Genomic DNA, 27,742 nt, shown 5'->3' with positions numbered 1-27,742 from the left:
TTAACAGACTTCATCAGGGGTCATCATTTCTCCAATTAAAGTTATTCACTGTATCATATATCAGCTTTTGGTGATAAAAAGAGGACAAAAGACAAGGGTCCCTGAAACAGACTAATTTCAAGTAACGGATAAAAACAAGCCTCAAGTAAAGGTACCTCCACAGGTAGTACTGTCTCCTAGCAGATCTGGAGCAAGAGCTCCTAATAAGACAAAGCCCTTGGTAATTGCAGACGCCCCCCCGGCTGCACGGGTGCCGGATGGCTCCCCGACAGTCGGGATTCCAACAGTCATTACTCCGACGTTGGAATCCCGACTGCTCCCTGCTCCACGACCCCCATAGAGGGAGAATAAAATAGGTGGCGAGCGCAGCTCGCCACCGTGCCCGCAGCGTGGCGAGCGCAGCGAGCCCGCAAGGGGCTTCATGGCGCTCCCCCCGCTGTGCAGTCTGGATTCCGACATCTGTCTAATGACTGTCGGAATCCCGACCGTCGGGGATTAATTTATACCACACCCGGCTGCACAGTGATCTGCATGTTCATTCAGTGGACCGCGGGCGCAGTAGCGTGGTTTTGACAGGCCGATGGTGGGGCTGGCAATTCACGCTGGGAGCCACTGTGGACTTTATTATGCATTTATCATATTATAATTATAGTGTATTATTGTTGCAATTAATAAAATGTTTCTTTTATTTACAATCTTTTTTTTCTTCAATTTATTTGTGGTCTCCTTTTCATTGTAAAAATGTTGGTCACCTCACTATTTAATATGTTGGTTGCTAGTGGGTTTTAGGGGATTATGATTGTATACAGCTTTTTCTATGTACACGGTGTGTTAGGTGGCCAGAGTGCATGCCGGGTAGTGTTGAAGTTGTACAAGCCAGCAGTGGAGGGGTGCGGGGGTTGCTAGGTAACCGTTTCCTGTCAGACCGAGGCCCATTGACGTCACTTGTGGGCTGTGATTGGCTGACGCGGCAGTTTCCGGTGAGTGCGAGGACTAGACACCCGGAGGTGGAGGCCCAGGACACCCGGATCACCGGGAGAGCGGTCCCTGTACACTCGAAATATTCCGAGCACAGCGCTCTCCGGTAACAATTCCTGCGGGCATTGTGTGCAGCACAGGTGGGAGCGAGCTGAGGTCCATGGCTACCAGAGCGGAGACCAGTCTCTGATCGTTTTTATTATCGTGGGAACGCAATGGGCCTGTAATATCATTGCGGAGGGCCGGCTAAAAGGCTGCGGCTGTTATTATTGGGAGACACCGTGTTACTGACAGCGGACCGCATTGCTACTGTGTTATTATTGGGGGACACAGTGTTACTAGTGACAGCAGACATCATTGGTGCTTTGTTATTGAGGACACAGTGTTACTACAGACAGCATTTGTGCTGTGTTGTTGAGGGACACAGTGTTACTACTGACAGCAGGCCGAATTTGAACTGGTATAGGGGGACACAGTGTTGCTACTGAAAGCAGACAGCCTCGGGCTGTTGTTATTATTGATAGGCACAGTGTTTAACTGATAGCAGACAGTATTGGGACTTTGTTATGGGGAAGGTCAGTGTTATTGACAGCAAACCCTATTGGGGCTGTGTGATAATTAGGGGGAGACCGTATTGTTGATTGAGTTTCAAACACACTGGGCTTGATGTACTAAGCTTCAAAAGTGATAAAATGGAGAGTGATAAACAGCCAGCCAATCCGTTCCTGCCTGACATTTTTCAAACACAGTCTGTGACATGACAGATAGGAGCTGACTGGTTGGCTGTCTATCACTCTCCATTTGATCACTTTTGAAGCTTAGTACATCCTGCCCTAATAGTGATATGATATTGTCCTAAAGGCTGTGTTATTGAGATTGTAACCTATATTTTGTGTATCCGATGAGTAGACCCTGCCAGAACTGAGGGTCTGTGAGCGGTAAAGTGGATGTAGATAACGTAGCCATGCAGATAACTGTTTTGTCACAGGATTTGGAGCAGATTTATGAATGGGTGATATTCTTGTTCTCATTCACAATAAATGGTACTTCAGCCAATCAGCTGCTGTTATGTTTTTGAAAAATGACAGGATCTGGTTGGCTGGTGCACCAATTATCATTTGTAACAAGTGATAACAAGATTATCACTTTTTGATAAATCTATACCTAAGTTTTACAGGAGCTGTTTGGATGGTACTTAATCCACTTTCTCTCTATTTCACTTAGTACATAGGCCCCCTGGTGACTGTTACTGTATATGTAACATGAATTGGCAGTCTATTGCTTGATAAACATCACTGCACATAACATTGTATGCATCCTGTTATTTTTTTTTAATATTCAGGATTTATATTTTATATTGAAGCTTTACATTGTATACCATGCTGCATAAAACAAAATGTTGCAGTGAGGAAAGAAAAAGGTGCACATATGCACTTTATGGTACAAAAATGCCACTCAAAGTAAACAATATAAAATTGCAATAAATATAATATAGAACAGGCAGAATTATACATTAACAGAAAAAAAAAAAAAAATTTGTCAATAAAAAGTATGACATGTAATTAGAAATAGATCCTCCAGGAGCCGCAAGAGAATACATTTTGGAGTAGAGACTGAAGCAGGGTCCGTCTGCATTGGTAGTGTGGAAAACTCAGAGTAAAGCCACTTAGCCCAGATGTTATTTAATGGATGCATCATGTTCTTATCGTAATAGTTATTATTTATCCAGTCCGTTTATGTTCTGTTTCATATGTATATTCAGCTCGTATACATACTATTTCCATATACTTAAAATAAATATAAAACCAGTGCTACAGGAGAGCTGATACAAAGTACATTTCTTGGATTATTTGCTTATGATCTCACACAATACAGTATATAGCTTTTTGCTGGGCTTGATGTTCACTCTGCTCAGAGATGGAACATCCCCTTGATCAACCTACTTATCATATACAAAAATGTGAACTTTGAAATGTGAAGGATATTCTGGTTCACTCCTGTCAAATCCTTCTTAGATGGCAGAACCATGTGCACTGCAGGGGGGTAGATGTAAAATGTGCAGAGAGAATTTGATTTGGGTGAGCTTTATTTTGACATTGCAATATAGATCTCACTTTGAAGTAAAACACCACCCAAATCTATTCTCTCTGCACTAGTAACATCTACCCCACCTGCAGTGCACATGGTTTTGTCCATTTGAGAAGGAATTTGTGAACCAGAATAATCCCCTATGTAACTAAATACTCCCCCTTGTCTCTTGCATGGAACCCTGACTAGTGTTTATCCTGAGAAGTCTGCAGACTCCTTCAGGAAAAACATCCTGCCTGTTGCTCATTGGTTTTCTAGAAATGATTACGCTTTTACACTCAGGTCTAATACTACTGATGATCTTATTATTTGTTAGCAGGAACTCCTATTATCTTTATAGTAGCTTAGGCACGCTACAAAAAATGTTTAGCTATTTTAGTGTTGACCCCTTAGCAGGCAAATGGTTAACTACCTTGACACTTAACAAATATTCTCTGGTGCTATCTCTGCCTGGTATGTTTATGAAGTAAACAATTTGAAGGTTAACATTGCTTTTAGAAATGCCTCGGTCAGTGTTCAGTCGGTACTCTGCTAACAGTCTCGGTAATGTGCTGGTCTGGGGTGTATATTCCGCTATATGATGTCACGTGAGCTTATGGAGATGTGAATAACTGTTTAGCAGGGTACACACTATCTAATTTTGATGAACAATATGCACGATAATATTGTTAAATAGATCATTGTACATATCGTTCAGTATGTACCCTAGGGTCTACAAATGGGCAAATGTCTCCACATTCGGGACAATAAAATGTGAAAAACCCATGTTGACATTTTGCTTGTTGACCTAAACCCATGTTGACTGTCAACCTAAGGCCCGTCGACCCAATGACCCATACTCGAGTACACCTGTGCACCTTCTAGAGCAGGGGTGGAGAACCTTTTTTTGTTCCAAGGGCCATTTGTATGGGGAAAAAAATCCTTCGGGGGCCATATGTAAAAATGTATCTTACAAATTGTCCTGCTGCAGCCGTCCCACGCTCCGGCGGCTGCCGCTGAATAGGACTGACAGTCTCCGGCTGCTGTTGATTTAACAGGAATCTTGCGAGAACTACCGACCTCTCCGGAGAATTCCCCAGTACTTGACTTCTGGGAAATCTGCCGGGCGGGTGGGCCGGCTACGAGTTCCGCATACGGCCACCGGGCCTGAGGTTCCCCTCCCCTGTACTAGAGATCTGGAAAACATGAACTGTTTGGGCTTCTGAGGACCAAGTTTGAGAGCCATTGGGGTCGCATTGGGACTGACCGTTTTAAAGTCCTGGTGTGACCCTGCATTTTTCGATGTGTAAGTAACTCTAAAATCTCAGTCCTGGCGCTAGTTAGTGTTACAACCAGTGTAGCAAATGTGCAATAGCAGCGCAAACCCTCTAGGGAAATGGCTAACACAAATTCCATACAGTGCCACATTATGAGGTAAGTGCTTCTCCGTTCAGGCAGTGTTTGAGTAACTGTTGGCATTACAGTGTTTAGGGAATTAATATGGGCCAGATATGTAACACTTACATGTCAACAGAGCTGCTGTATCCTGTCTGGGTAGAACTGAACAATGAGTTTTTTTGTTGGGGTATGATCTAAAATGTTTATTTTAGCCTTATAGGTTATATATATATATATATAGTTTAATATGGATATTAAACACAATCTGCCTATGCACATCATTGATTACATCCTATCGTTTTAAAACATTGGTTCTCAAGATCTGTGCTCAAAATATAGTTGTTTTCCAGGTCACCTAGCAAGTGCACTGGTGTGTTAATTATTCACTGATGCATTCTAGGGTGGCTGATTCATTGTCCTTCGCCCCGGCTGCTGCTAGATGGTGCCCAATGGAGCCATTCAATTGTTGCTTTGTTTGAGTGTACATTTCATATGTTTTGATCTTGTTTACTAATGTTGATATCCTCTAGTTTTTTGTTTATGTGTATTTTAGTCTTCACTGGTCCCTATACTTTATATAAGATTAAATAATGGTTAGCATTACTGCCTCACAGCGCTGAGGTCATGGGTTCAATTCCCACCAGAATCATAACTGTGTGGAGTTTTTATATTCTGTGTGGGTTTCCTTCAGGGATATATAAATAACTAGTAATAAATATAATTAAAAGTGAATCGTGTCATGTATCTGGTCTCTCTTGCTGCACCTAGATTTCTTTTTAATTTTCTTTAATAGGAAGAGTATGATTAGTAAGCTCAGGTTACATAACTTGTACAGTAATATGTATACTGTATGTAGCAATTAGGTTATATGTGTTTGATATTAATCACCTCATCTTACAATCATTCATCAAACCTATCAATACACAGTACGCCGTTGTCTCTAGTATACAAGGATTTCTAAAATGTATTTTGTCAGAAAAGTTACTTTGTTTCTGGTTCGGAGAAGTGGTTCAGGACCTATTTTAAGAAAATTCATTATAATGTTTAATCATTTCTCTTCAAAAAGGATTCAGATTGCAAAGCGCAACGGAATCTGCTGCGCTATATAAGAAACTGTGGTACTAACAGCTAAGCTATTTGCTTAGTTTTCCGTGTACCCTCGCGGGGCTCCCTACACTCGCCATGCTTCGGGCTCGCTGCGCTCGCCACACTATATAAAATCAACTCCATGCCGACATGGATAGTGGGGGTTTGAGCGTACTAACTATAGTGGGCGCCCAACTAACATATAAGTACCAAAACTGTAAATAAAGGATTATAAAGGGCGCACTAGATTGGCGAAGTGTTTATCTTCCGTCAAATTCTATGTTTAAGTGTTCTTGAATTACAGTAGAGAGAGATGGATGATGTCACATGTCAGCCAAGTGTTGTGTATTGTGGTGTCAGATAGAACAGCCCCACATCTTGCTCATAGTAGGACTTTACATTGTGACTTGTTCATGTCTGAATGAATACATCCTTTGATAGTGTCAAATGAATTTAGTAATCTTTTGTCCTGCATTCTGGGCTGCTGGCACCCACTTTGCAACCCCCCCCCCCCCCCACTATATATGTGTATGTATGTATGTATGTATGTATGTATGTATGTATGTATTGTTCTGTGGGTCCAGAGAACCCTTCTAAATCGGTGTCCTAAAAGAATATTAGTACACTCTTACTCGTCACCACAGTCTTTGACAATACAAACTATGGAACCTGCCGTGCTTTATATAGTGCTGTTACTGTGGGAGAGAATATAGAAAAGCCATTGTGCCCTGTATGCTAATGTGTTTTGTGCTACAACTGAGCTCTAGGCACTACTAAAGCCATGCCATAGCCTCAGTATAGTGTGGTGATGGAGAACCTTGGCACTTTACCGGCTGGTGAGCTGCACATCCCGGCAAGCCCAGCAACCGTTTTGCTATTTAGCCATGCTACATGATGGAATGTGTAGTTCAACAACAGCTGGAGTGCCAAGTTTCTCCATCACTGGTACCGTGCATAAATCACTACATTAGTATGCACACTGTTATTTGTATATACTTTTTATATAGAGCATTACAATCTATGTACAACAGGTGTTAAGCCATGCATGATAGGCACCTTTGTAAATACTAAGAGAATGTGGAGCACAAGACAACTTTAGACTTAGTGGGGCCGACACACGTCACGTAGCGATGTCATTTTCTGAGCAATGTTACTGCATCCCTCTGTGTGTAGAGGCATAGCTATAGCGATGTATGGCCCCGTGGTCAGGGCCAGTGTTCTCAGTGGGGAACACTGGCCCGACGTATTGCTATGCACACAGCGCTGACACATCGATGTGTGCTGAGTGGTCTTGCTAAGCGTTCTAGCATTGCTCAGCAGGGTTGCTACGTGTATAGGGCCCATAGGATAGAGCTGCATCTCTGCTGTGCATATTATATTTGAATTGAAAGATTTTAAATGTCAGACTGTTGCATGAAGGGCCAACCGGGGGATTGTAGTGGTAAGGCCCATATTTAGTGATGGCCAGCCACAACGTTGGTTTGCCTAACCATTAAGGGGTGTACACGCGCTTTAATTTTGAGTGTTTATTTTTTTAATTCGATTTTGCTTATAGAATCGAAATTGAACGGTTTTTCAAGACTCTTTTGATCCGCATACCACCCCACCTCTCTCATTCACCCAGAAGCAGCATCCAAACCCCCTCCCTCCCCCTCATTCACCCAGCAGCAGCACCCTCCCCCTCTGCCTCAGCGTTGGGGGCACTTTATTTTTTATTTTTTTGGTATCAAATTTATTTTACCCCAAAAAAGTTCCTTAAATTATTGAACTGATGAGTGGAATTGTGTATTTTTGTTTTGACATAGAATACAGTGTATAGCACATCCATTACCTGGCGCAACAGAAGTGTTCATTTCAGCACATCAGGTACAGCTGCATCAGTTTTATTGTGCATCAGAATGGGCTGTCACAGACACATAGGAGGGGGAAATAGTAGGATCTGATGAGTGAAATTGAATATCAGACTCCAGCAATTCAGTGTTGGTAAAAGGTTTGTGCAAAAAGTTTCCGGATGCACAAAAAGTATTTTATTTACAAACAAAGTGAACATTACATTTTCCTCAAAACTGGTTGCCAGAGTATTCTGTGCAGTGTTGCATGCCCTCAAGTCACTTGATGAGGCAGGTAGGTGACTCCAAATGAATCCTACACATCCTGTACTTTTATTTTTGGGAGCACAAAGAAGTATTAGGGGCCAGCTCTAGACTATATGATTGATGACCAAGCTCCCGGGTGCGTTCTTGAGCCAGAGAATCCAATACTTTTCTGGACTTGTGGTTAAGTGCATTGAGAAAGGCACCATGAGTGCAAGATTGTGAACAGCGTGTGGAAATTGCTTCCATCACTTGCAGCAGGCATTAATTGGGGTACCAATCATCAGTGAAGGTGCACTCTTGCAAAAGTGGTATGGTACCTACATGACCAGTCACAAAAAAAATGCCACATCTGCTTGTCCATGCTGTGCTAAAGATGCCCATACACTGTACAATTATTGTATGCAATTTGGACTAGATTGCATCGCATACATCTTGTAATGCAATCTAGTACAAAAAGTATGTGCATCACATACTTTTTGTCTGATGTGCGTGGGAGTGCGCATCGTACCCGTTAAATTGTACTGTGTATGGGCACCTTAACTTCTGTAGTGGCACACCTCCAACTGCTGTCCAGTGGGCTAACTGTTATTTTTTTCTTGGGGTCAAAACTGAAAATCCAGGATTCATCGCTTCCGATGATCTCACAGGCCACCATTAGACCTGGCTAGAATGTTGTGGCACAAAGTCATCTAAGCTTCTACTCTCAACTGATTTGCGGAGTATCAACCAGATGGATCCCAATGAGATCCCCATCTCCTTCTCTAACTGGGCCATGTTCGCCCTGGCATTCACCTGGACTATGGCTGGCATGGCAGTAACTTTTCTCGCACAGTCTTAGTCATAGGTTACAGTTGATAACTAGACAGTCGCATTGTGTCTACCCTACCTATGCAGTGAAACCAAAAAACTTCCTGTGTGGTCTCCTCATTTTTCCTGAAGTGCTGTAGTTGAGCAGAGGTCCTTTAGTCCAGAGCACAAGAATACAACACCTTGTCTTCTAATTAATAAAGACTCCCATCATATAGTTGCATATTTAGAAACACAGGACTACATAGTTCTAAATTGTATTTCTGAATAGAGTAGTTATAGGTATTAAACAGGACAGAGGTCTTGTACTTATGCAAAAGATGGTACTTGTTTTCTAGCGCGGCGCCCATCGCATACCGTACTTAGTGGTGTGCGATGCGATATTCCCGTTAAATTAACAGGAGTGCTTGTACAATGAATTATCGCATATGGCATGCGATGCAATGCGATTTTTTAATTGTACACCCACCCTGATGGGTGCTTACAATGTTAAATGCACCCCCATTGTCAACGCCACCCCTACTATCAACGCCAACCCGAAGCGTGGCGAGCGCAGCGGAGGTACGCGTCTCCGACCTTTTCATACCCCCACTATCCACGTCGGCGTGGAGTTGATGTTAGATAGTGTGGCAGACGCAGAATACGAGCCCGAAGCGTGACGAGCGGAATACATGTAGAGTAATCTGTGCCCCCTCGCGCGGCTTGCTGCGCTCGCCACGCTTCGGGCTCGCTGCGCTCGCCACACTATCTGATGTCAACTCCAGGCCGACGTGGATAAGGGGGGTTTAAAAAATTCGGAGGACGCGTAACACCGCCGCTCGCCACGCTTCGGGTTGGTGTTGATAGTGGGGGTGTCGTTGACAATGGGGGTCCATTTAGCATTGTAAGCACCCATCAGGGTGCTTGTACAATTAAAAATTGCATCGCATGCGATGCGATTGTATAGCACAGGTATGGTTTCTAGCACAGGAATGGTTTGCATATCAGTGCTGATATACAGACCACACTGTGCTAGAATCAACACCCAAGGCAGGGAAGAGAAACTGCATGGGTTTTCAAAGATGACGGGTACTAGAATGAACACTACTAATCTGGAAATTAGCTCAAATAAATCTGACCAAACCCAAGATACTTTTCTCTGTCTAATTTGTCTCCAAATAAAATGGTGCTCATTACACCTAGCCATTGGAACAGCAGGAACCATGTGCTGATTGGAGCCGAATAAGTTGGAGGGCTGGCTGTCAACTAGTCGCTCAGTAACTGCCTCTGTATCCCTGGAACAGAGCACTGCTGATAATTACAAGTGCTTACATCAGAATAAAAACATCACAATTGGATTAATAAAACCATCTAAACAGGTGTATATGTAAAGAAGTTAAAAAAAGAACATATTTTGGGATTCTGTTTTGGGATTCTGGATTGGATATCACTAATAAGTGTACTATGACAATTAATCCCTGAATAAAAATAAGAAGAGTTCACCTAAGGCTAATGCATAGACCAGAGGTACCCTAACTGCCCAGGTTTGAAGGCTTAGGCCCCACTTCAGCATTTTAGCAGGAGGGTGACTTATAAGAGCCACACATAGCGTTTTGGCTAGATCCTGTTCAAGTGGAATACTGTGTGGCACATCCGCACTGTGTGAACTCCTACATTTAAATATACGTGTTCTCCTTGATATCCGGTTGTCCTGCCATCTGGTTGGATCTGGCAGCTGCAGCCCCGCTGCACTGTGTGAACTCCTACATTTAAATATACGTGTTCTCCTTGATATCCGGTTGTCCTGCCATCTGGTTGGATCTGGCAGCTGCAGCCCCGCTGCGTATGTGCGGCTGGCAACGTACGAGATTGTAAAGCTTCCTTTCTGCCAAATGGATCCTTCTAAACAGAACCCACTTAAAGCTATGTATGGCCCCAGCATAAGTATGTCAGCCCCTAACTGTCAAGTTACAGGCTGGCTAAAAATTACAGTTATGAACTGTCTGCCACATTATCACCTTCCACTTTAGAGCCTGTGGTCAAGAACGGTGGTTCCCAACTCTGGTCCTCAAGTATCCCCGATAGTTCACATTTCAAGGTCACCTGGACTTTTGAAATGTAAGAGTTGGTGATACACAGTTCTATAGCTGGTGATTTGTAAAACCTGAACTGTTAGGATACATGAGGACGAAGGTTGGGAACCACTGGTCTTGAGGACTCAGGGGAAGATGTATTAAGTGTATTGGGGGAAGTTGTATCGGCACATGTCATGTGCGCTAATACTGCTTCTTAACACCACATGCATTGCAAGAGCGCTATGTGCCCCTGTTATCAGCTCTGCTAACTAAAAGTTAGCACCCCAATATTCAGGCAGTGTATGAACGGTCAGTAGCTATTAATTTTGACAGCTGCAGGTGTTGTTGCTCTATCCTCCACAGCAGGACATGCCAAGTAGAGCCGGCTGTGCAGGAAGACATTGCCTCACAGCTAGCCTGATGTGCTGTGCTCTAAAGGGGGTATCCCTAGATGCGGGAATCTTCACTCGCCCACTCTGATGGACAAGATTTTATTACATCTTGTTGGTGTACCATGATAAGTGTCACTATAATACATCTACTACCATTGTAAAGCGCAAAGGAATCTGCTGCGCTATACAAGAAACTGTAAATAAATAAATCTACTCCAGAGTTCGGGATCCACTGGCATAGACAACAAAAGTCTTTACAACCAATTTTGTATTCAGGCGTTTAGGATGAACCGTCTAATTAATACATCCACTTATGCTGTCCATACATGTCCATTGAATCCGATCGCATTTTTGGGTGCAAAACTTCAGCACTTGATGTCACGTGCCATCGGAAGATGGCACATCAGGTGCTGGCAGGGGGCGGCGGAGTAGTGTAGCGATTGCGGGCGGTCAGCGGTGGCAGCAGATTTGTTTAAAACACTGGTCTGCCCCCCTCTGCCCGCTAGCGCTACACTACTCTGCCGCCTGCTGATCGGGGACGCAAGTCCGCTGCCAGCGGTCCCTCTGGCCCTCTCTCCCCAAACCCCACCCCACACCGCTGAATGCGTCACCTCCGCCGCCACCCATGGATTGTATTCAAGCGATCGTATGTAGTAAAAAACCACATGCGATTGCTCCGACAATTCGATAGATATGTGCAGCACATAAAATCTATCAACGCGACATTCGATGGCGTACCCGCGCATCGCGTTGAAATGTCCCTTAAATTAAATGATTGGATGCATTTTTATCAGCCAGATGTGATCTAATGATTGTATATAATCTCTCACAAGTGTATGGGCAGCATTAGATTTTAGTTGTACATCTATCCTGAAACCATAGTTTCCAGAATGTGGTTTTTTTTTTTCTTGATAAAAGCACTACTGGGGACATCTGTAAAGGTGTGTACACACGGCAGGATATGCTGTGAGATGCGAGTCCCGATACGATCAGATCCTGCATGTAGAGGTACAATTTGGACTATATAGTGCAGATCTGCACTATATAGTCTTGGCTGCCCTCTTTATTTGTCTGTCTATTTGCGCTCACACGGGAGCGCGCATCGGGCTCGCAAGCCCTAAAAAAAGCATGCAATATGGCTTCCGATGTTCACTATATCGGCAGCATCGGAAGCCATATCGCCCCGTGTGTACACACTATTAGTGGCGCTACTGGGGACATGATATGTAATTGGCACTAAGTATGAGCAAGAAAATGATTGTTTTAGCATTTAATTTCATCGCTTGAGATTATCCAAAATGCTTCTGTCCCTGAACATTTCTGATAAGGGATACTGGTACTTGTTTCCTAGCACGGCGCCCAAGATTTTCATCTTATGCATCTTATGTGATCGCATCGCTTGCCATATAGCCGCATGCGATGGTATACTATTTTTTTTATTGTACAACCACCCTGATGGGTCCTTACAATGTTAAATGCCACCCCATTGTCAACGCCAACCCGAAGCGTGGCGAGCGGCGGTGGTACGCATCCTCCGACCTTTTCATACCCCCACTATCCACATTGGTGTGGAGTTGACTTTAGATAGTGTGGTGAGCACAGCGAGCCACCGAGCCCGAAGCGTGGCGAGCGGATGCGTATTACTTAACATGTATTGCGCGTCCCCTTGCGGGGCGCGCCACGCTTCGGGCACGGTGTGCTCGCCACACTATCTAAGATCAACTCCACGCTGACGTGGATAGTGGGGGTATGAAAAGGTCGGAGGACGCGTACCGCCGCCCCTTGCGGGCTCACCTCGCTTTGGGTTGGCATTGACAATGAGGGGGGCATTTAACATTGTAAGGACCCATCAGGGTGGTTGTACAATAAAAAAATCGTATACCATTGCATTGTATGGCATACGATGCAATACAATATTTTATTGTACAATATCGCGTCGCATCGCATCCCATTGTATACCATATTTAGTCTTCTGGTATACGATGCGATGGACGCCGTGCTAGGAAAGTACCGGGATACTCAACCTGTAACAGTTTATTTTTTATTTTTTGCTCCATCTGATATGCACGATAAAAAGCAAACAGGAACCTGTTTTCGGCTGCTGCAGTTTTTGCTTACCTGTCTGTAATAGTCATATTTCCAATTATTTATTTAAATTTGCCATACCTAGTCTTTTGCAGATTTAGCTCTTGGTGTTTGTTACTTTTTAACAATGTGTGTGTGTTTGTTTATTTTTTTAATGAATGCCCTTAGGTGTTAAAGGTGTGGTGTTTTTTTTTTTTTTTTAAATAGATTCTCATTTGCTTATTATAAATGTTGGTTTCTGACGGAGACTGTATTTAGACTCTCAGTGATGATGTTTAATAGCGACACCAAACTGTAGTCGCTGCTGGAGATGTTTTGTAGAAGAGCATGAGATCTATCTGAAAAGGTCTTATACCTGGTTGTACTAAGCATCGATGTCAGCTTGTACATGGGACAGCTTGCTTCTGTTTCCTATAAATAGCTGTCTTTTCTTTGTTTAAGCTCCAGCGCCATGGCATCATGCAGTACTAGCAGTGAGGAGGATCGCAGCCTTCGGGAGTGTGAGCACTATGTACAGAAACACAACATTCAGCAGCTTCTCAAAGACTGCATTGTACAGTTATGCACGGCCCGGCCTGACAAACCCATGGCCTTCCTCCGGGAGTACTTTGAGCGTCTGGAAAAGGTAGGCCTCTTCATCGCTTTAATGACATTTTATTCTCAGTTCAGTTACCCCATCATTTTATTTTCTCCTAAAAGCATCTACACCCCCAGTTTTTTTTTCTTTTGCAAACAAATTTTGGGTTCCAGACCAGAGCTCTCTAGTATTTGTGCCAGTTGTGAATGTTGACTGGTCTGTCATTAGCTGTAAAACAAAGGTAAGGAAGGGGTTTGCCTTATGTGTTCCGGGCTTCTCCAGAGAAATTCCTATTGAAATCAAGTATTTTTTTTTTTTCTAACGGCATTTGTAAAGTAGTAATTGAAGACCTATCTGCGGTGTACACCATAACAATCAATTTCTCATTACCCAGCCACAGTGTACCCTCTTCCATCAAAGCTATCGGCAGGCAGGTTATAATTAACACCACTCCTATCTCCTGGCCAGGAGGAAACTAAACAGTCCATAAACCAGCAGAAATCAGGTTCCCGCTCTGACTCTCGAGAGGATGAGATCTCCCCTCCTCCACCTATGAACCCAGTGGTAAAGGGCCGGAGACGCCGCGGGGCCATCAGTGCTGAAGTTTACACTGAAGAAGATGCTGCGTCATATGTACGCAAGGTAAAGACAAGTGTGTCAGCATCAAGGGTCAACCATATACCCTGTGGGATAATATTGTGTATTGAACGCCTTATATTTTAGAAAATTGCTACCAGTTTGCACCTTACACTAGTCTAACCATGGGCCATCCAGGTGTGATGCTCCCAACCATGTTCAGTAGGATGGATCTGTGCCAATGTAGTCTAACATTATAGCCAGAAAATCGTTGTAACGTCACTGCTGCATGTGACTTGCCATTGTAACACTCTAGGATATCAATTCACAAGTCTTTATTGGCTATTCTGCATCTCCTTTCAGGTGATCCCCAAAGATTACAAAACTATGGCTGCTCTGGCTAAAGCCATTGAGAAGAACGTTTTGTTTGCTCATCTGGATGACAATGAGAGGAGGTAAACTCACTAATCCGTTTGCAAAACCAATTAATTTTTTTCATTGTTTCACAGATTAACATTGAAAATGCTTTTCAAAATATATATAATGCAGTGGTCCCAAAGCTCTGTAAGACAGGACCTGTGTGTAGATTTCCTTTCCCAAAGGAAGATTTCAGTTCTCTCCAAAGATTTTCATTTGGTTTTAGGGCCGTCCGCATTGCTATACAGTTTGAAAAGGAAATTTTTTTATTTACTTTTTTCAATTATTCTCTTGAGATCAGATGTGTTACAGTTTTTATTATGCTGTAATGTTCCACCCAAAGCTAGTTTTCCTACAGTGAGTAGCGCACTTTGCTCCAGAATGCCTTTGCAATTCCCTGATTTCAACACACTGGGGTTAATCTTATTAGGTGCAAAGGGTGCGATGTGCAGTCCCATAGCATTTTAACGCTGGCTTCGGCACCAGATCTTGCACTCTTCACAGGCTGGTTTCAGCCAGAATTTGGACAACACTGCACACTGCCTTTTGACTTGCTGCCATGATCTCATTGTGCCTAGTAGTATTGACCCCATTAACTTCATAATGAACTTCAGGCTTCCAGAGTCCATCTTGTATACCATTGAAAAAAAATAACTAGTTGTAAATATACACAAAATAAAATTTGGTGTGACCACTATTTGCCTTTTAAGACCGCATCAGTTCTTCTAGGTACAGTTAAAGACACTCTGCAGGGAAGTTGTTCCAAACATCTTGGAACTAACCACAGATCTTCTGTGAATGTAGTCCTGCTCAAATCCTTCTGTATCTTCATGGAATAACAGACCGGCTCGATGATGATGACATCATTGCTCTTTGGGGGTCAGATCATCACTTCCAGGACTCCTTGTTCGTCTTTATACTGAAGATAGTTCTTAATGACATTGGCTTTATGTTTTGGGGTTGTTGCCCTGCTGTAGAAAAAAAACTGAAGCCAATCACACTTCCTTTTCAAGCATTGCATGATGGATAAGTACTGGTCTGTGTTTCTCATCATTAATCTTGAACAAATGCCCAACTCCATTTGCTGTAATGAAAATGTGCAAGGAACCTCTAACATGCATCACTGTTGCATGCTCATTATTGTACCACACTGCAGCCTTTTGGTACCCACCTTAATACCCACTCTTCGATCCACCCATCTCCTGAGTCAATCTAAGAATTCACATTAATCAGGATTAACCAGCACCTCATTATAAATACAAAGGTGGTATAATATTTATCTATACATTGATTTTTGTAGGACTTTTAATCTAAAGGCCCGCATATACTGGGAGATGTACCTGCAGTTTGGCCTCTTTCCTGTACCTGCAGTTTGGCCTCTTTCCTGTGACTGCAGCAATCAATCACAGGAAAAGAGCCCAAATTGCAGGTGACTGACAGTTGGTCCAATGCGATGCGCGGTCTTGTGCACATCGCACCACACCCTCCGAGTCACCCTGGCTGGAGAAGTCATCGGCAGGATTGCTTCCGGCTCTGGGCAGGTTCAGCGGCGATTGCATGCAAAATGACCGCATGCATTCTATATCCTGCCGCCTGGGAAGGTCCCGGGCAGCTCAAGGGAGCATTGCTTTTGACTTTGCCACAATGCATGGGGGGCCTTAAGGGATGACAATCAGTTGTGAGTCGACGAACCTTTTTTTTTTTAAATATCGAGCAGGGCTCAGTTAAAGTGTTGTGTCTACAACACCTTTATGAAAGCATATAATGCCACAAACAAAGGAGATTTGAGTATCCCAAAAGAAGAGTTGTTGATGCTCATCAGGCTGGAATAGGTTACAAAACTATCTCTGTAGAATTTGGACTCCACAGTCAGCATATAGAATCACACTAGGTAGTCTTCTTCAATGCCTTGTGAAAAAATTTTTTAAGAGGTTACGACTTTTACATACATACATATAACATATAATGTGTTTGTGCTAAATGCACAAGGAAAGATAGAAGTGTGTTTAGGGATTAAAATAGAATTCCCTTTGACTGGCTACTTAAATGATGCTGTGATGTTTAATTTTTATTATGAGTCCTCATGGGAAGGAAGGTTTTTATCCTTCAATCACCAACTGATTTAATTATTTTTGGTGATTTATGGTGGGTTATTTCCCACGTGTAAATATATCGATTTTTATCTGGCAAATGTTTATTATATGGCTGCGTGTATTGTTTTTATTTGGGATACATATTAAACGTATCCACCTCTTGGATTTTCTCGTGATTCGAGTACTTGGGGTAATTCTTCCAGGTAGTTTTTTTCAAAACAATTTTCTGGTTCCCTTTGTATTTATTGCCAGTTAGTGGCTAATTCCAAACAATACACGTAAATAAACCTGTTTCAGATTTACCCTAGGTCTCCGCTATATCTCTTTCCCAATTGGTTAGCTCTCTCTCACTGAGCCACTTAATTGGGAGGAGGGGGGGCGGAGGAGCTGATAAGTTTATTTTACAGCTTTGTGTTGATACACTGGCACATTTGTGCTCATAATGTGGTTCAAATTCCACTTTTTCAATTCAATGTGTTAACGCTGTTCAAAATAATCAGTTGTTGTTAATACAATCGGGAGAGTGTTTTGAGCGGTGAAATATTTTGTATCTGGTTTCAGCAGTTTCTAGGTGGGAGCATTGTATATTAGGGATAATTCCTCCAGGTAGTTATTCACAAATTAATTTTCTGGTTCCCTCTGAATGCTTTCTTTTGGTAGCTATTGCTATCTGGTGACTGTTTTCAGATGGTATACATGAATATATTTATTCCCAATTCTCCTAGATTTCTGCTTTATCTCTCTCTCAGTTACTAGCTCTCTCTCACTGAGTTCTTTTTCTGAGGGAGCAGATAGGTTGATTTCACAGCTTTGTGTTCATTATACTGGTTTACTGGTATTTTGTGAGAACCAGATTGTGGTTTTAATTCCACTTTCTCTTCCCAGTATAATATTGCTTTCTCACTGTCTATGCGAACAGGAGAGTATTTAGAGCAATGAGATGTTTTATATCTGGTTTCAGCAGTTTCTAGGTGGGAGTATCACAAATTGTGATACTCCCACCTAGAAACTGCTGAAACCAGATATAAAACATCTCATTGCTCTAAATACTCTCCTGTTCGCATAGACAGTGAGAAAGCAATATTATACTGGGAAGAGAAAGTGGAATTAAAACCACAATCTGGTTCTCACAAAATACCAGTAAACCAGTATAATGAACACAAAGCTGTGAAATCAACCTATCTGCTCCCTCAGAAAAAGAACTCAGTGAGAGAGAGCTAGTAACTGAGAGAGAGATAAAGCAGAAATCTAGGAGAATTGGGAATAAATATATTCATGTATACCATCTTAAGAACAGTCACCAGATAGCAATAGCTACCAAAAGAAAGCATTCAGAGGGAACCAGAAAATTAATTTGTGAATAACTACCTGGAGGAATTATCCCTAATATACAATGCTCCCACCTAGAAACTGCTGAAACCAGATACAAAATATTTCACCGCTCAAAACACTCTCCCGATTGTATTAACAACAACTGATTATTTTGAACAGCGTTAACACATTGAATTGAAAAAGTGGAATTTGAACCACATTATGAGCACAAATGTGCCAGTGTATCAACACAAAGCTGTAAAATAAACTTATCAGCTCCTCCGCCCCCCCCTCCTCCCAATTTAAGTGGCTCAGTGAGAGAGAGCTAACCAATTGGGAAAGAGATATAGCGGAGACCTAGGGTAAATCTGAAACAGGTTTATTTACGTGTATTGTTTGGAATTAGCCACTAACTGGCAATAAATACAAAGGGAACCAGAAAATTGTTTTGAAAAAAACTACCTGGAAGAATTACCCCAAGTACTCGAATCACGAGAAAATCCAAGAGGTGGATACGTTTAATATGTATCCCAAATAAAAACAATACACGCAGCCATATAATAAACATTTGCCAGATAAAAATCGATATATTTACACGTGGGAAATAACCCACCATAAATCACCAAAAATAATTAAATCAGTTGGTGATTGAAGGATAAAAACCTTCCTTCCCATGAGGACTCATAATAAAAATTAAACATCACAGCATCATTTAAGTAGCCAGTCAAAGGGAATTCTATTTTAATCCCTAAACACACTTCTATCTTTCCTTGTGCATTTAGCACAAACACATTATATGTTATATGTATGTATGTAAAAGTCGTAACCTCTTAAAAAAATTTTTCACAAGGCATTGAAGAAGACTACCTAGTGTGATTCTATATGCTAAAAAATCCACACAGGTCTGTTCTCTCTTCTTTTTAACAAAAATTAATAAAAGTATAAATTTTAAAACATAAGGATTCTTTTTCTCCCTTGCAAAAGATCCTCCTCTTTCTGGTGTGCATCCTCAGTGCAACTCCTTTCCTTCCTGAAATTACCATTACGATTTTCGTTGCCCGGATAGCACCCATCGCCGATATGAACAGAATAAAGGCGCTAGTATAACATTTCCTCAAACAAAATTCAAAGGACACTATAGAAAAACGTGTGTGCGGACCCTCAACCCCCCTCCCCTGTCCCCATTATCTACTGGACTCCACAGTCAGACAGGTTCTGTAGAAATGGAGGAAATTTCAGGCGATTTTTACCCTCCCCAGGAGTGGTTGACCAACAAAGGTCACGTCAAGAGCAAGGAGCCTAATAGGTTGTAATGTCCCAAAGGAACCCAAGGTTGGCCTTTTAGTTTCTTAGAGGTTTTCTCACATTAGCTAATGTTCATCATTCCACCATCAAGAGGACACTGAACTTCAATAGTATATGTATGAAGAAAGGAGAACACTGCATTACAGCATAAATATCATGGTCCAGGCATGTTTTGTTGCATCTCTCCCAGGACAACTTGCTATCATTGATTGGACAATGAGTTATGAATTATACTAGAATATTCTAAAGAAAAGTCAGGAGATCGATCTTTAGATCTGTAGACTGCAGTCCGTTATTTTGTTGGGTTATCCTTTTTTTTTTTTTAAATAGCGTTTAATGCAACAGGTGTTTTTTTTTTTTGTGCAGTACTGTAGCCTAGGTATGGAACGGGGAAACAATTTGTTCCTTACTGTATTATAGAAATCTAGAGAGATTTGTATTATGGAAGTGGGCATCAATTTTTCTCTTATATACCTTAGCTGATAGCGTATTGAGGGCTTTAAATGACTGCAGTGCAATATACTTATCAAAAACATTGTTTTCTTGTTCTTACAGTGACATTTTTGACGCCATGTTTTCTGTGACCTATATTGCCGGAGAGACTGTGATACAGCAGGGTAAGAGGGTGTTGATCAGAGTGGGTTTGACATGCCCAGTCTGTCAGTGATGTCATATAACAAGTTCAAAAGCATGGCCCTGGCTGAGGTGCTATGCCGCTGGGTAAGAAACAAGGGTCCTGCCAGCAGGCTTATACCTCAGGGTAACAGGTGGTGGCTCTAACAGTGGAGTTATTCTGCAGGGTAGGAAGCGGGGCTATAAGAGAGGGGTTATACTGTAGAATAAGAAGCAAGATTTCAGTCAGTGGTAAGAACATAGTAAGAGGTAGTATACAGAAGGTTGAGAAGTGCGGACTGTGGAAGAGGAATGATATTGCTGGAGTTGGCCTGATTCAGGGTTGTATGTAAATCTACAGATGGCTCTTGTGATTTGTACACACTACACATGCTCTGTAGATAGGCATATGCAAATTTGAGCAACTATGGGTCATTCAGAGTTGTAGGCATCTCCACTTGCAGCATTATGGGTGTACTTGGGCGGTAACTTGCCATTCACACATAGGCTAAGTGATCTGTGGGAGAGTAATGGGTGTGGTATGTTTCACCGACAGTCGGGATCCCGACTGGCCGGTGTCAGACAGCGTGGCCAGTGCAACAAAGCCCCTTGCGGGCTCGCCACGCTGCGGGCATGGTGGCGAGCTCGCCACCTATTCTATTCTCCCTCTATGGGGGTCGCAGACCCCCACGAGGGAAAATTGCCGGCAGCCGTCGGGAACCCGGCCGTCTGTGTTTTAACAGTCGGAATCCCGACGTGGGGTTAATGACTGTCGGGACCCCGTCCGGCACCCAGAGTAACTATATTTACAGGTTATACGGAGAACAGTCTGATTTATAGCACATGTATAGAATCTGCTGGTTGGGATGATGGCTATTTTCCAAAGTGGGTGGATAGGGGCAGCGTGTGGCTATGTAGTTGCGTTCAACTCTGAATACATACTGAGATCTACATCTACTTCTGCAATGTGTCTGTCTTGCATGCATCTCTAAATTATACATGCCTTCTTCTGTTAGCTTGTTTACTGTAGTTTCTATTTTTTTCTATTGTTAACACTTTTTTTTTCCCATCTATTTTGGCATCTTGTAGGAGATGAAGGAGATAATTTTTATGTTATTGACCAAGGTGAAATGGATGTAAGTATGTGTAAATATATTTGGTAATTAAGGACCTAGTGCAATACTCCACATATCAGACACCTTTCTGTATTTTACCAAGGTTTTTTTTTTTAATACAGCCAGAAATTCACATGAACTGGCTTGGTTTTCAAATTATGAATACAGTTCACTTCAAGCTTTGTGAGCATGCTTTTATTCATTGTATTTAATAATGCATCTCATTCATGCTTTTTCAGGCATGTTTCAGCATGTAATGTGTGCGTTTGTGTATATATATATATATAAACGTGCAGTACTTAGTTCATTATAAGATACAGTAGATGTTCTCATGGTTAAAATCTGAAATCTGTTTAATGTAACTTCCATTTTCTGCCATGGACCATGACATCTGTTAATGTCTTGTTCTAGCAATAATCTTTTATCTTCTAATGTGTCAGCTTTCCTACATCCTAGAAATTCTTGCTTTTTGAGTATTGGCAGAGATTCACAAGAGATTTTACACACTCTTAATTTTCCAGGTGTACGTCAGCAATGAGTGGATGACCAGCATTGGGGAAGGCGGCAGCTTTGGAGAACTGGCTCTGATTTATGGAACTCCTAGAGCTGCCACAGTGAAGGCTAAAACCAATGTTAAGTTGTGGGGAATTGACAGAGATAGTTACAGGCGAATCCTTATGGTATGTCTGCTCTCTTTTGCACATTCTCTTTATATTAATACATCTTTAAATAACTTTCACATCATCTATATATAAATTAATGTTTTCATTTCAGGGGAGTACCTTGCGGAAACGAAAGATGTATGAGGAATTTCTGAGCAAAGTGTCTATTCTAGGTAAGTTATTAGATCTTCAGTTTGTCCCGGTTCCTGAATATGTGGCTTTTCACAGTAATGAGCTGATAAAAGGAGCCCCATTAGTCAATGTGTGGAGTAGAGAAGCTAATTTGAGACCTAGAATTGTAAATGGGCAAACATTCCTCTTCTTCTTTATACCGGAAAATCTGGTATTATCTGCAGATCTTTTTTAGATGTGTGGGCATTCCCAATTCGTCTTCTTCATCTATATACATTATGAACAGCTGAAATGACAATCGGTTGGGCAATATACAGATATGAAGATGCAATCTTTAGATGGAAAAAAATCTGCCGATCACTGAAATAAATCTGTAATGTGTGGGCAGAGTCAGATAGATTGTAAAATCCATTTATCTGGCCAAAAAATCCCTGGATCTGGAAATCCATAAATTGTGATTGCTGATGTATGGGGCCCAAGAAGTGGGTTCATCCAGAAGTTTAGAAGGCATCACAGTTAAACCACAAATGGTCCACTGTTGTTCAGATAAGGGATCCACAGGTGGTGTTTAATGAACTCCATGTCAGTCCTGTGGAATCTCCAACTAGTTTACCTATTCACTAGTAACTATGCTGCTTGAGGTCTCAAAAAGGTAAAATGGAACGTGTTTCAGTGATTCCTGTAGTACCAGTGTGGCTGAGAAGTTTCAGTACATGTGTATTCTAAAAATGGCAAGGGGTTGTTCATTGTGTTTTCTGCTAAGACAGATCCTGTTATGTACAATGCGATTCTTCAATTGGGATTTATCTCTTGATATATTTAATTTTATGCTCATGTCCTGCTTCGTAAAGTCAACGGTTTTCTGACAGTATTGTGGAAACCAAAGGGGGAAAGTTTGCAAACCAGCTGTGACTAAGAACTACTGTCCTCTTCCATTTTAAATGATCTAGTTCCGTGTGCGCCATGGTATAGTCATTCGTACAATCAGGAATTCTCTTCTTTTAAAATGTTAGGGCTCTAAGGACTTCTACAGATGATACATTCACAAAGTATTACAATTTCAAGAGTTTTGTATCAAAAGATGCTAGTTTTGGATTGTAAGTTTTTTGTATTCACCACCTATCTCCAGTGGAGAAAGTCCCCTATGGGTTCATCATCTTCAAGGGATATATAAGAATGTGATTAGAAAAATCTCAAGATCCATTGGGGGACACTAGAGGACCACCCATTTTATACTCTGGTTTTGGTTTGATGTTACAGTATCTGTTGTTTGAGGCATGCATCCTTTTTATGTTTATTCCTCACACTTGACTCTCTCAGATACTTATTTTTGTATTTGGCACTTTAAAAAAAAAAAAAAATCCCGTATAGGTGGTGATATACGAAAGTAAAAGCTAACTTTTAAAGATGATTTTCTCAAAGTGCCTCAGGTCCTGATCACACTTTTATATCCAATGGTTCCAGTGCCACAATGGGCTTTGTGAACATTTCTTAACTGCAAAACTTCCATTTATAATCTGCAAGTTTGGCACTAACAGTCCTAGCAACCCTGTACGCTTAAAAGCTGGCTAGCATAATTGTTTCAAGTATTTAATGCTTCTCCCGTGTGGGGCTTTTATCAGCATCTTCTTCTACAGTTTTCCGTCTTGCATATTCTTTCCTACGCCATGTTTACAATAGTAATTATTTTTGTGGCAAAAATTTCACTATGCCTTTATTGTTTTTACCCAGAATCACTGGACAAGTGGGAACGTCTGACTGTAGCAGATGCTTTAGAACCTGTACAGTTTGAAGATGGACAGAAAATTGTGATGCAAGGCGAGCCTGGGGATGAGTTCTTCATTATCCTGGAGGTGAGTCACAGAGTGAGTAAAAGTCCACCTCAGGCATGTTGTGAGCCAAAGGCAACCCAGGAGAATCAACAGTTAGCAGTAGTCCAGGGGGCCAGCAGTAGACAATGATCACTGAAATAGGAGGGGAGTCCATAGCCATGCCACAAGGTCCCGCAGACTCAGCATGTTCCTGGCTGGTAAGTGGGCTATGAACAAGCAAGGTCCACAGAAGGGGTGCTTGTGTGTCGGGAAACCACGCAGCTCAGGTTGTTTTACATTGAAGCGTTCATGCGGGCTGTCACAGGTGATGGTCCAACTTCAGGAAATAAAGATTAAGGGGAGCACAGAGACAAGCTGTAGGCTTAGGCAGAGTATATCAAGCAGTTGGTTAAAGATTTTATGGCTGATAAAGAGTACTGATCTTAAAGGCAGCCATACTGGATGACCAGCCCTCCGGAAGTCTAGCTGTCTGATTTTATTTGTACAGATGTATCAACATACAGCTTTTCTCCATGGAATACACCTTTTGTGTGAGCTCCATGTAACTCAGCAGCACCGTGTCTTATTCAAAAAACTGAATGAATAGGACACACAAGCATCTTCTGTTGATTCAAATGATTTGCGGCATTTCTATATTCTGTGTGACTGCGGCTGTAACTGCAGATGAAATATATAGGGTTTTACTGTAAAACTGGAACGCTGTGGTCTCACACACAATATAGGCATGTCATATTTAATTTTACTCAGTAGAAAAAATTTGTGTGTCCTATATGTAAATAAGATGCACTGTAATGGAATAGTCGCACGGAAATCATGGTAGGCGCTACCGCGTCATGCCATGGCTGTACATGCCGTGCTCTTTCTAGCTCAAGGAGGCTAGATGTATGTAGACACATCTGTTTCTCTACAGGGGATTAATTGGCAAATATCAGATTACCAAATGTTGTCTAGTGTTAATACTGCAAATGTGTATTAAAGAACAAAAAAAGTGTCCTCTTGTGATGTAATATAGCGGTACACCTTAAGAAAAACTGTTCAGTTGCTTTTTTTTTTCTCTACACGCTCTCCCGCCTTTTCTGCTGTGTGAATGGTATTCACAACAGACATTTCTCATGTATCTGAATTGATGAAATGTATAAAATGTTTGCTTTCAGTTCCATTTAAAAGTGTTTGGTTTTTCATAGGGTACTGCAGCTGTACTCCAGCGTCGCTCGGAGAATGAGGAGTTTGTGGAGGTGGGCCGACTGGGTCCTTCGGATTATTTTGGTGAGTAACATCTTTGTGTTGCGCTGCTGCAGTCCGATGATGATGACGATCATCACTGACTGAAGATTGTTGTTTAGCATCAAGCAAAATGGTGCTGATGTTATAGTCTTAATGTGCACAAATGCAAAAAGTTGTTTCTGCACAAACTACATGTTGCGATGGATACATAGAGTCCTACTGGATGTCTCTTACCTCTGATATATATCAAATACCTTGCCATCCTTTCACCCTAGAAAGATGCACGAAACCTGCTGACTCTACAAACCTGCCCTTTGTGGTCTTTTAGGCATGGGCTTCTCTTGCTATCGGTTGTTCTCTTGTTTATGCCCTGATGAATTTTACAGAATAGAAACTGTTGTAAAGTTGTTGGGTTTCAGAGCCTCAAACATTCCGATAATTCCTTTAACATGTAGTTACTTCTCATGTGGGGACATTTTGACAATTGCCCAGAAAACCTTCCTGGGGAGTATGATGGATGATACGATTTGGCCAGATTCTTGTATTCATTATTCAGTTGTTCTTACAATCTCATTCTCTTTGTGCCCTGCTTGCAATCTTCCCCTTCCAGTCTCTTTATAACATCATCAAATTCTCATTATAAAACCAGTGTGTTTCTAAGACTACTTTGTCTACAGTAAATTACATTTTGTTGCCTCTTTCTTCCAGGTGAAATTGCCCTGCTGATGAACAGACCCAGAGCAGCCACTGTGGTGGCTCGTGGGCCATTGAAATGTGTGAAGCTGGACCGCCCACGCTTTGAACGTGTCCTGGGGCCCTGCTCTGATATCTTGAAGAGAAACATCCAGCAGTACAACAGCTTTGTGTCACTGTCTGTCTGAATCCCCCTTCTGCCCACTCCCTACACCTCTGCAAATAGCTTGTGCACTACGTCACCATTGCACCGCTTTACCTCCACGACGCGTCACCGCCGCACCCGCCACCTACGCAGATGCTTTGTGTGCCATGGCACCTTCAATCCTGTCTGTCTCAAGATGAGGACAAGCTGGAAAGCCTCAACCATTTTTTAATTTTACAAGTTACTTTCTTAACACAAGCTGCCAGTCTCTCTTCTGGGTGTGGAGGCAAGTACTGATGCTGCCCATTTAATTCTACAGTGAGCTGTGAGAGTTTGGTTAGTCAGCTACATATGAGTACAACAAGCCACTGCCTATAGGAAATCTTCTGTAAGATTGTGTAGCGGGTGGTTTTCAGATCAGAGTAGCCTCAGCCAATAAGACTATGGTACAACACAAAAAAAAATCTTGCGTTCGTGCTGTTATCACCACAGTATGACCCTGCAGGTCACTTTAGGCCTGGCTGACACCACATGCATGGAAATCTGTGACGCTTTTCTGTGCTCTGTGTTTCTGTAATGGGGGCTGAGCTTTTGATTCGTATCTGGCACAAAAAAATGACTTTTTGCTTGGGGGGGCTGGCAGCTATTACCAGTGGAAACTTTATCTTTTCTTCCTTTTTTAAAAAAAAAATATGATTTGTATTTCTCTGTGCATTATTACTTTGTGGTCACATACAATGTTACCCTGTCTGTCTCACATTTCACATATGTAGGGACTGTCTTTGTGGAGTCAATCACTTTATTAATTTCTTCTTTAAATTCTGGATATCAATTGGATCCTAATTAGAATAAGGTTGATTTCAATATTTTAGTGGCAGTTTGGAGCGATAGGCTGTTATGCTTCTCTTTGGACTTTAAACAGGTTGTAAGAATTACCATAACGGGCATGCTCTCCCCCCCCCACACACACACACACACGCCACTTCCCAACCAGCATCACTTCCATACTCTAATGTTGGGATTATCCAGTAGGGTGGCCCTGTGCAATTCTGGGTTCGGCCAGTAGTCTACTGCCATCAATGCTAATAAGAAAGCGTGAAATTGTTTTACATGGAAGGGGATCTGTCCGAGCTGCCTTCCTTGTGTCACTCTTCTGCTATTTGATTCAGTTAGTAATTTGGTTCCTTATGTGACTGGTGCGGAGTTTCTATCATTGTTGGTAAGGTGACAGTACATGGGGGTAAAGCTGGGTTGCTAAACGCCAGCAGTGCACCTGCTGTATAGACTGGTAGAACTGTAGGTCACATTCCTTCAGCCAGGTCAGTGCACCAAAGCGGAGTTAGTGGCCTCTTTAATGCAACCCAACAGTCCTTCTGTTTCATTTTTGAAAAGCATTTGTGTTTTGATCTGTGATTCTATTCCACATTCTGTGAGTTCTATTCAACATCCCTTCCAAACCAAATGAGTCACCAGAGTTTTTTTTTTATTTTTAATGCTAATTAATAAAGATGTATTTTAAATTAACTCAATGCATAGGAATATTCAAGCTTCTTAATATAGCAAAGCTGGGAAAGATATATTGGATGATTTTTAGATTTGCAGCTTTCTGGCAGGGTGCTCTTATCAGGTGCTCGTTCCTGCAGGATCTGATTATGATTTATATATTCTATAAATTAGATTTTATTTTGTCACTCTCTCTCTACATGTGTCTGCGTTTTGCATCTTGTCCCGGATCACAACACAACCAGACTTTTAGCTTTGTAGAAATATCCGATTTGAAACAGGGCAATGTGAAGTGAAATATTAATAGCGCACTTTGTTTTGTTTCCATTGTGTGTGCTATCTACACTTATCTGAGACACAAGTTGTGTACAATTCTGTCTTAGCTGGCACATTTAGGCTCTGAGATCGGTGTCCTAGAGAGGTACCGTCTAGTCACATAAAGAGGACCATTTTTGTATTGTTACCTGATTATATAAATCTCATTTACTGTATGTGCTAAAATATATATATTCCTTTTGTTATAGATTTATCCTAAAAAGCAGGTTCAGCAATAAAAATGATTTTAATTCTTAAATTGTCTTT

At 41.8% G+C, this 27,742-nt stretch overlaps 1 protein-coding gene across 4 annotated transcripts; it reads left to right on the top strand.

The window, feature by feature from the left end:
* Positions 1–884: 884 nt before the first annotated feature.
* On the top strand, positions 885–27,734 carry PRKAR1A (protein kinase cAMP-dependent type I regulatory subunit alpha). 4 transcript variants are annotated; one of them, XM_083148110.1, is made up of 11 exons: positions 885–980; positions 13,405–13,588; positions 14,009–14,182; positions 14,480–14,571; positions 19,798–19,859; positions 20,944–20,990; positions 21,491–21,649; positions 21,744–21,804; positions 23,495–23,628; positions 24,780–24,861; positions 25,528–27,734. In XM_083148110.1, exons 2-11 carry the CDS (start codon positions 13,415–13,417, stop codon positions 25,698–25,700), a joined length of 1,158 nt encoding a protein of 385 aa, XP_083004236.1. In that variant the 5' UTR covers positions 885–980; positions 13,405–13,414; the 3' UTR covers positions 25,701–27,734. The 4 variants fall into 4 exon arrangements, with proteins under 4 accessions (XP_083004236.1, XP_083004237.1, XP_083004234.1 ...); XM_083148111.1 differs by having other exon boundaries at positions 930–1,084; positions 23,495–23,616; XM_083148108.1 differs by having other exon boundaries at positions 930–1,084.
* Positions 27,735–27,742: the final 8 nt, after the last annotated feature.

The sequence above is a fragment of the Crinia signifera genome, chromosome 6, assembly GCF_055691185.1.
Source record: "Crinia signifera chromosome 6, ASM5569118v1, whole genome shotgun sequence".
Classification (NCBI taxonomy): domain Eukaryota; kingdom Metazoa; phylum Chordata; class Amphibia; order Anura; family Myobatrachidae; genus Crinia; species Crinia signifera.
The sequence above is the reverse complement of the archived record's forward strand: the minus strand, read 5'-3'. Positions and strand labels throughout refer to the sequence as shown.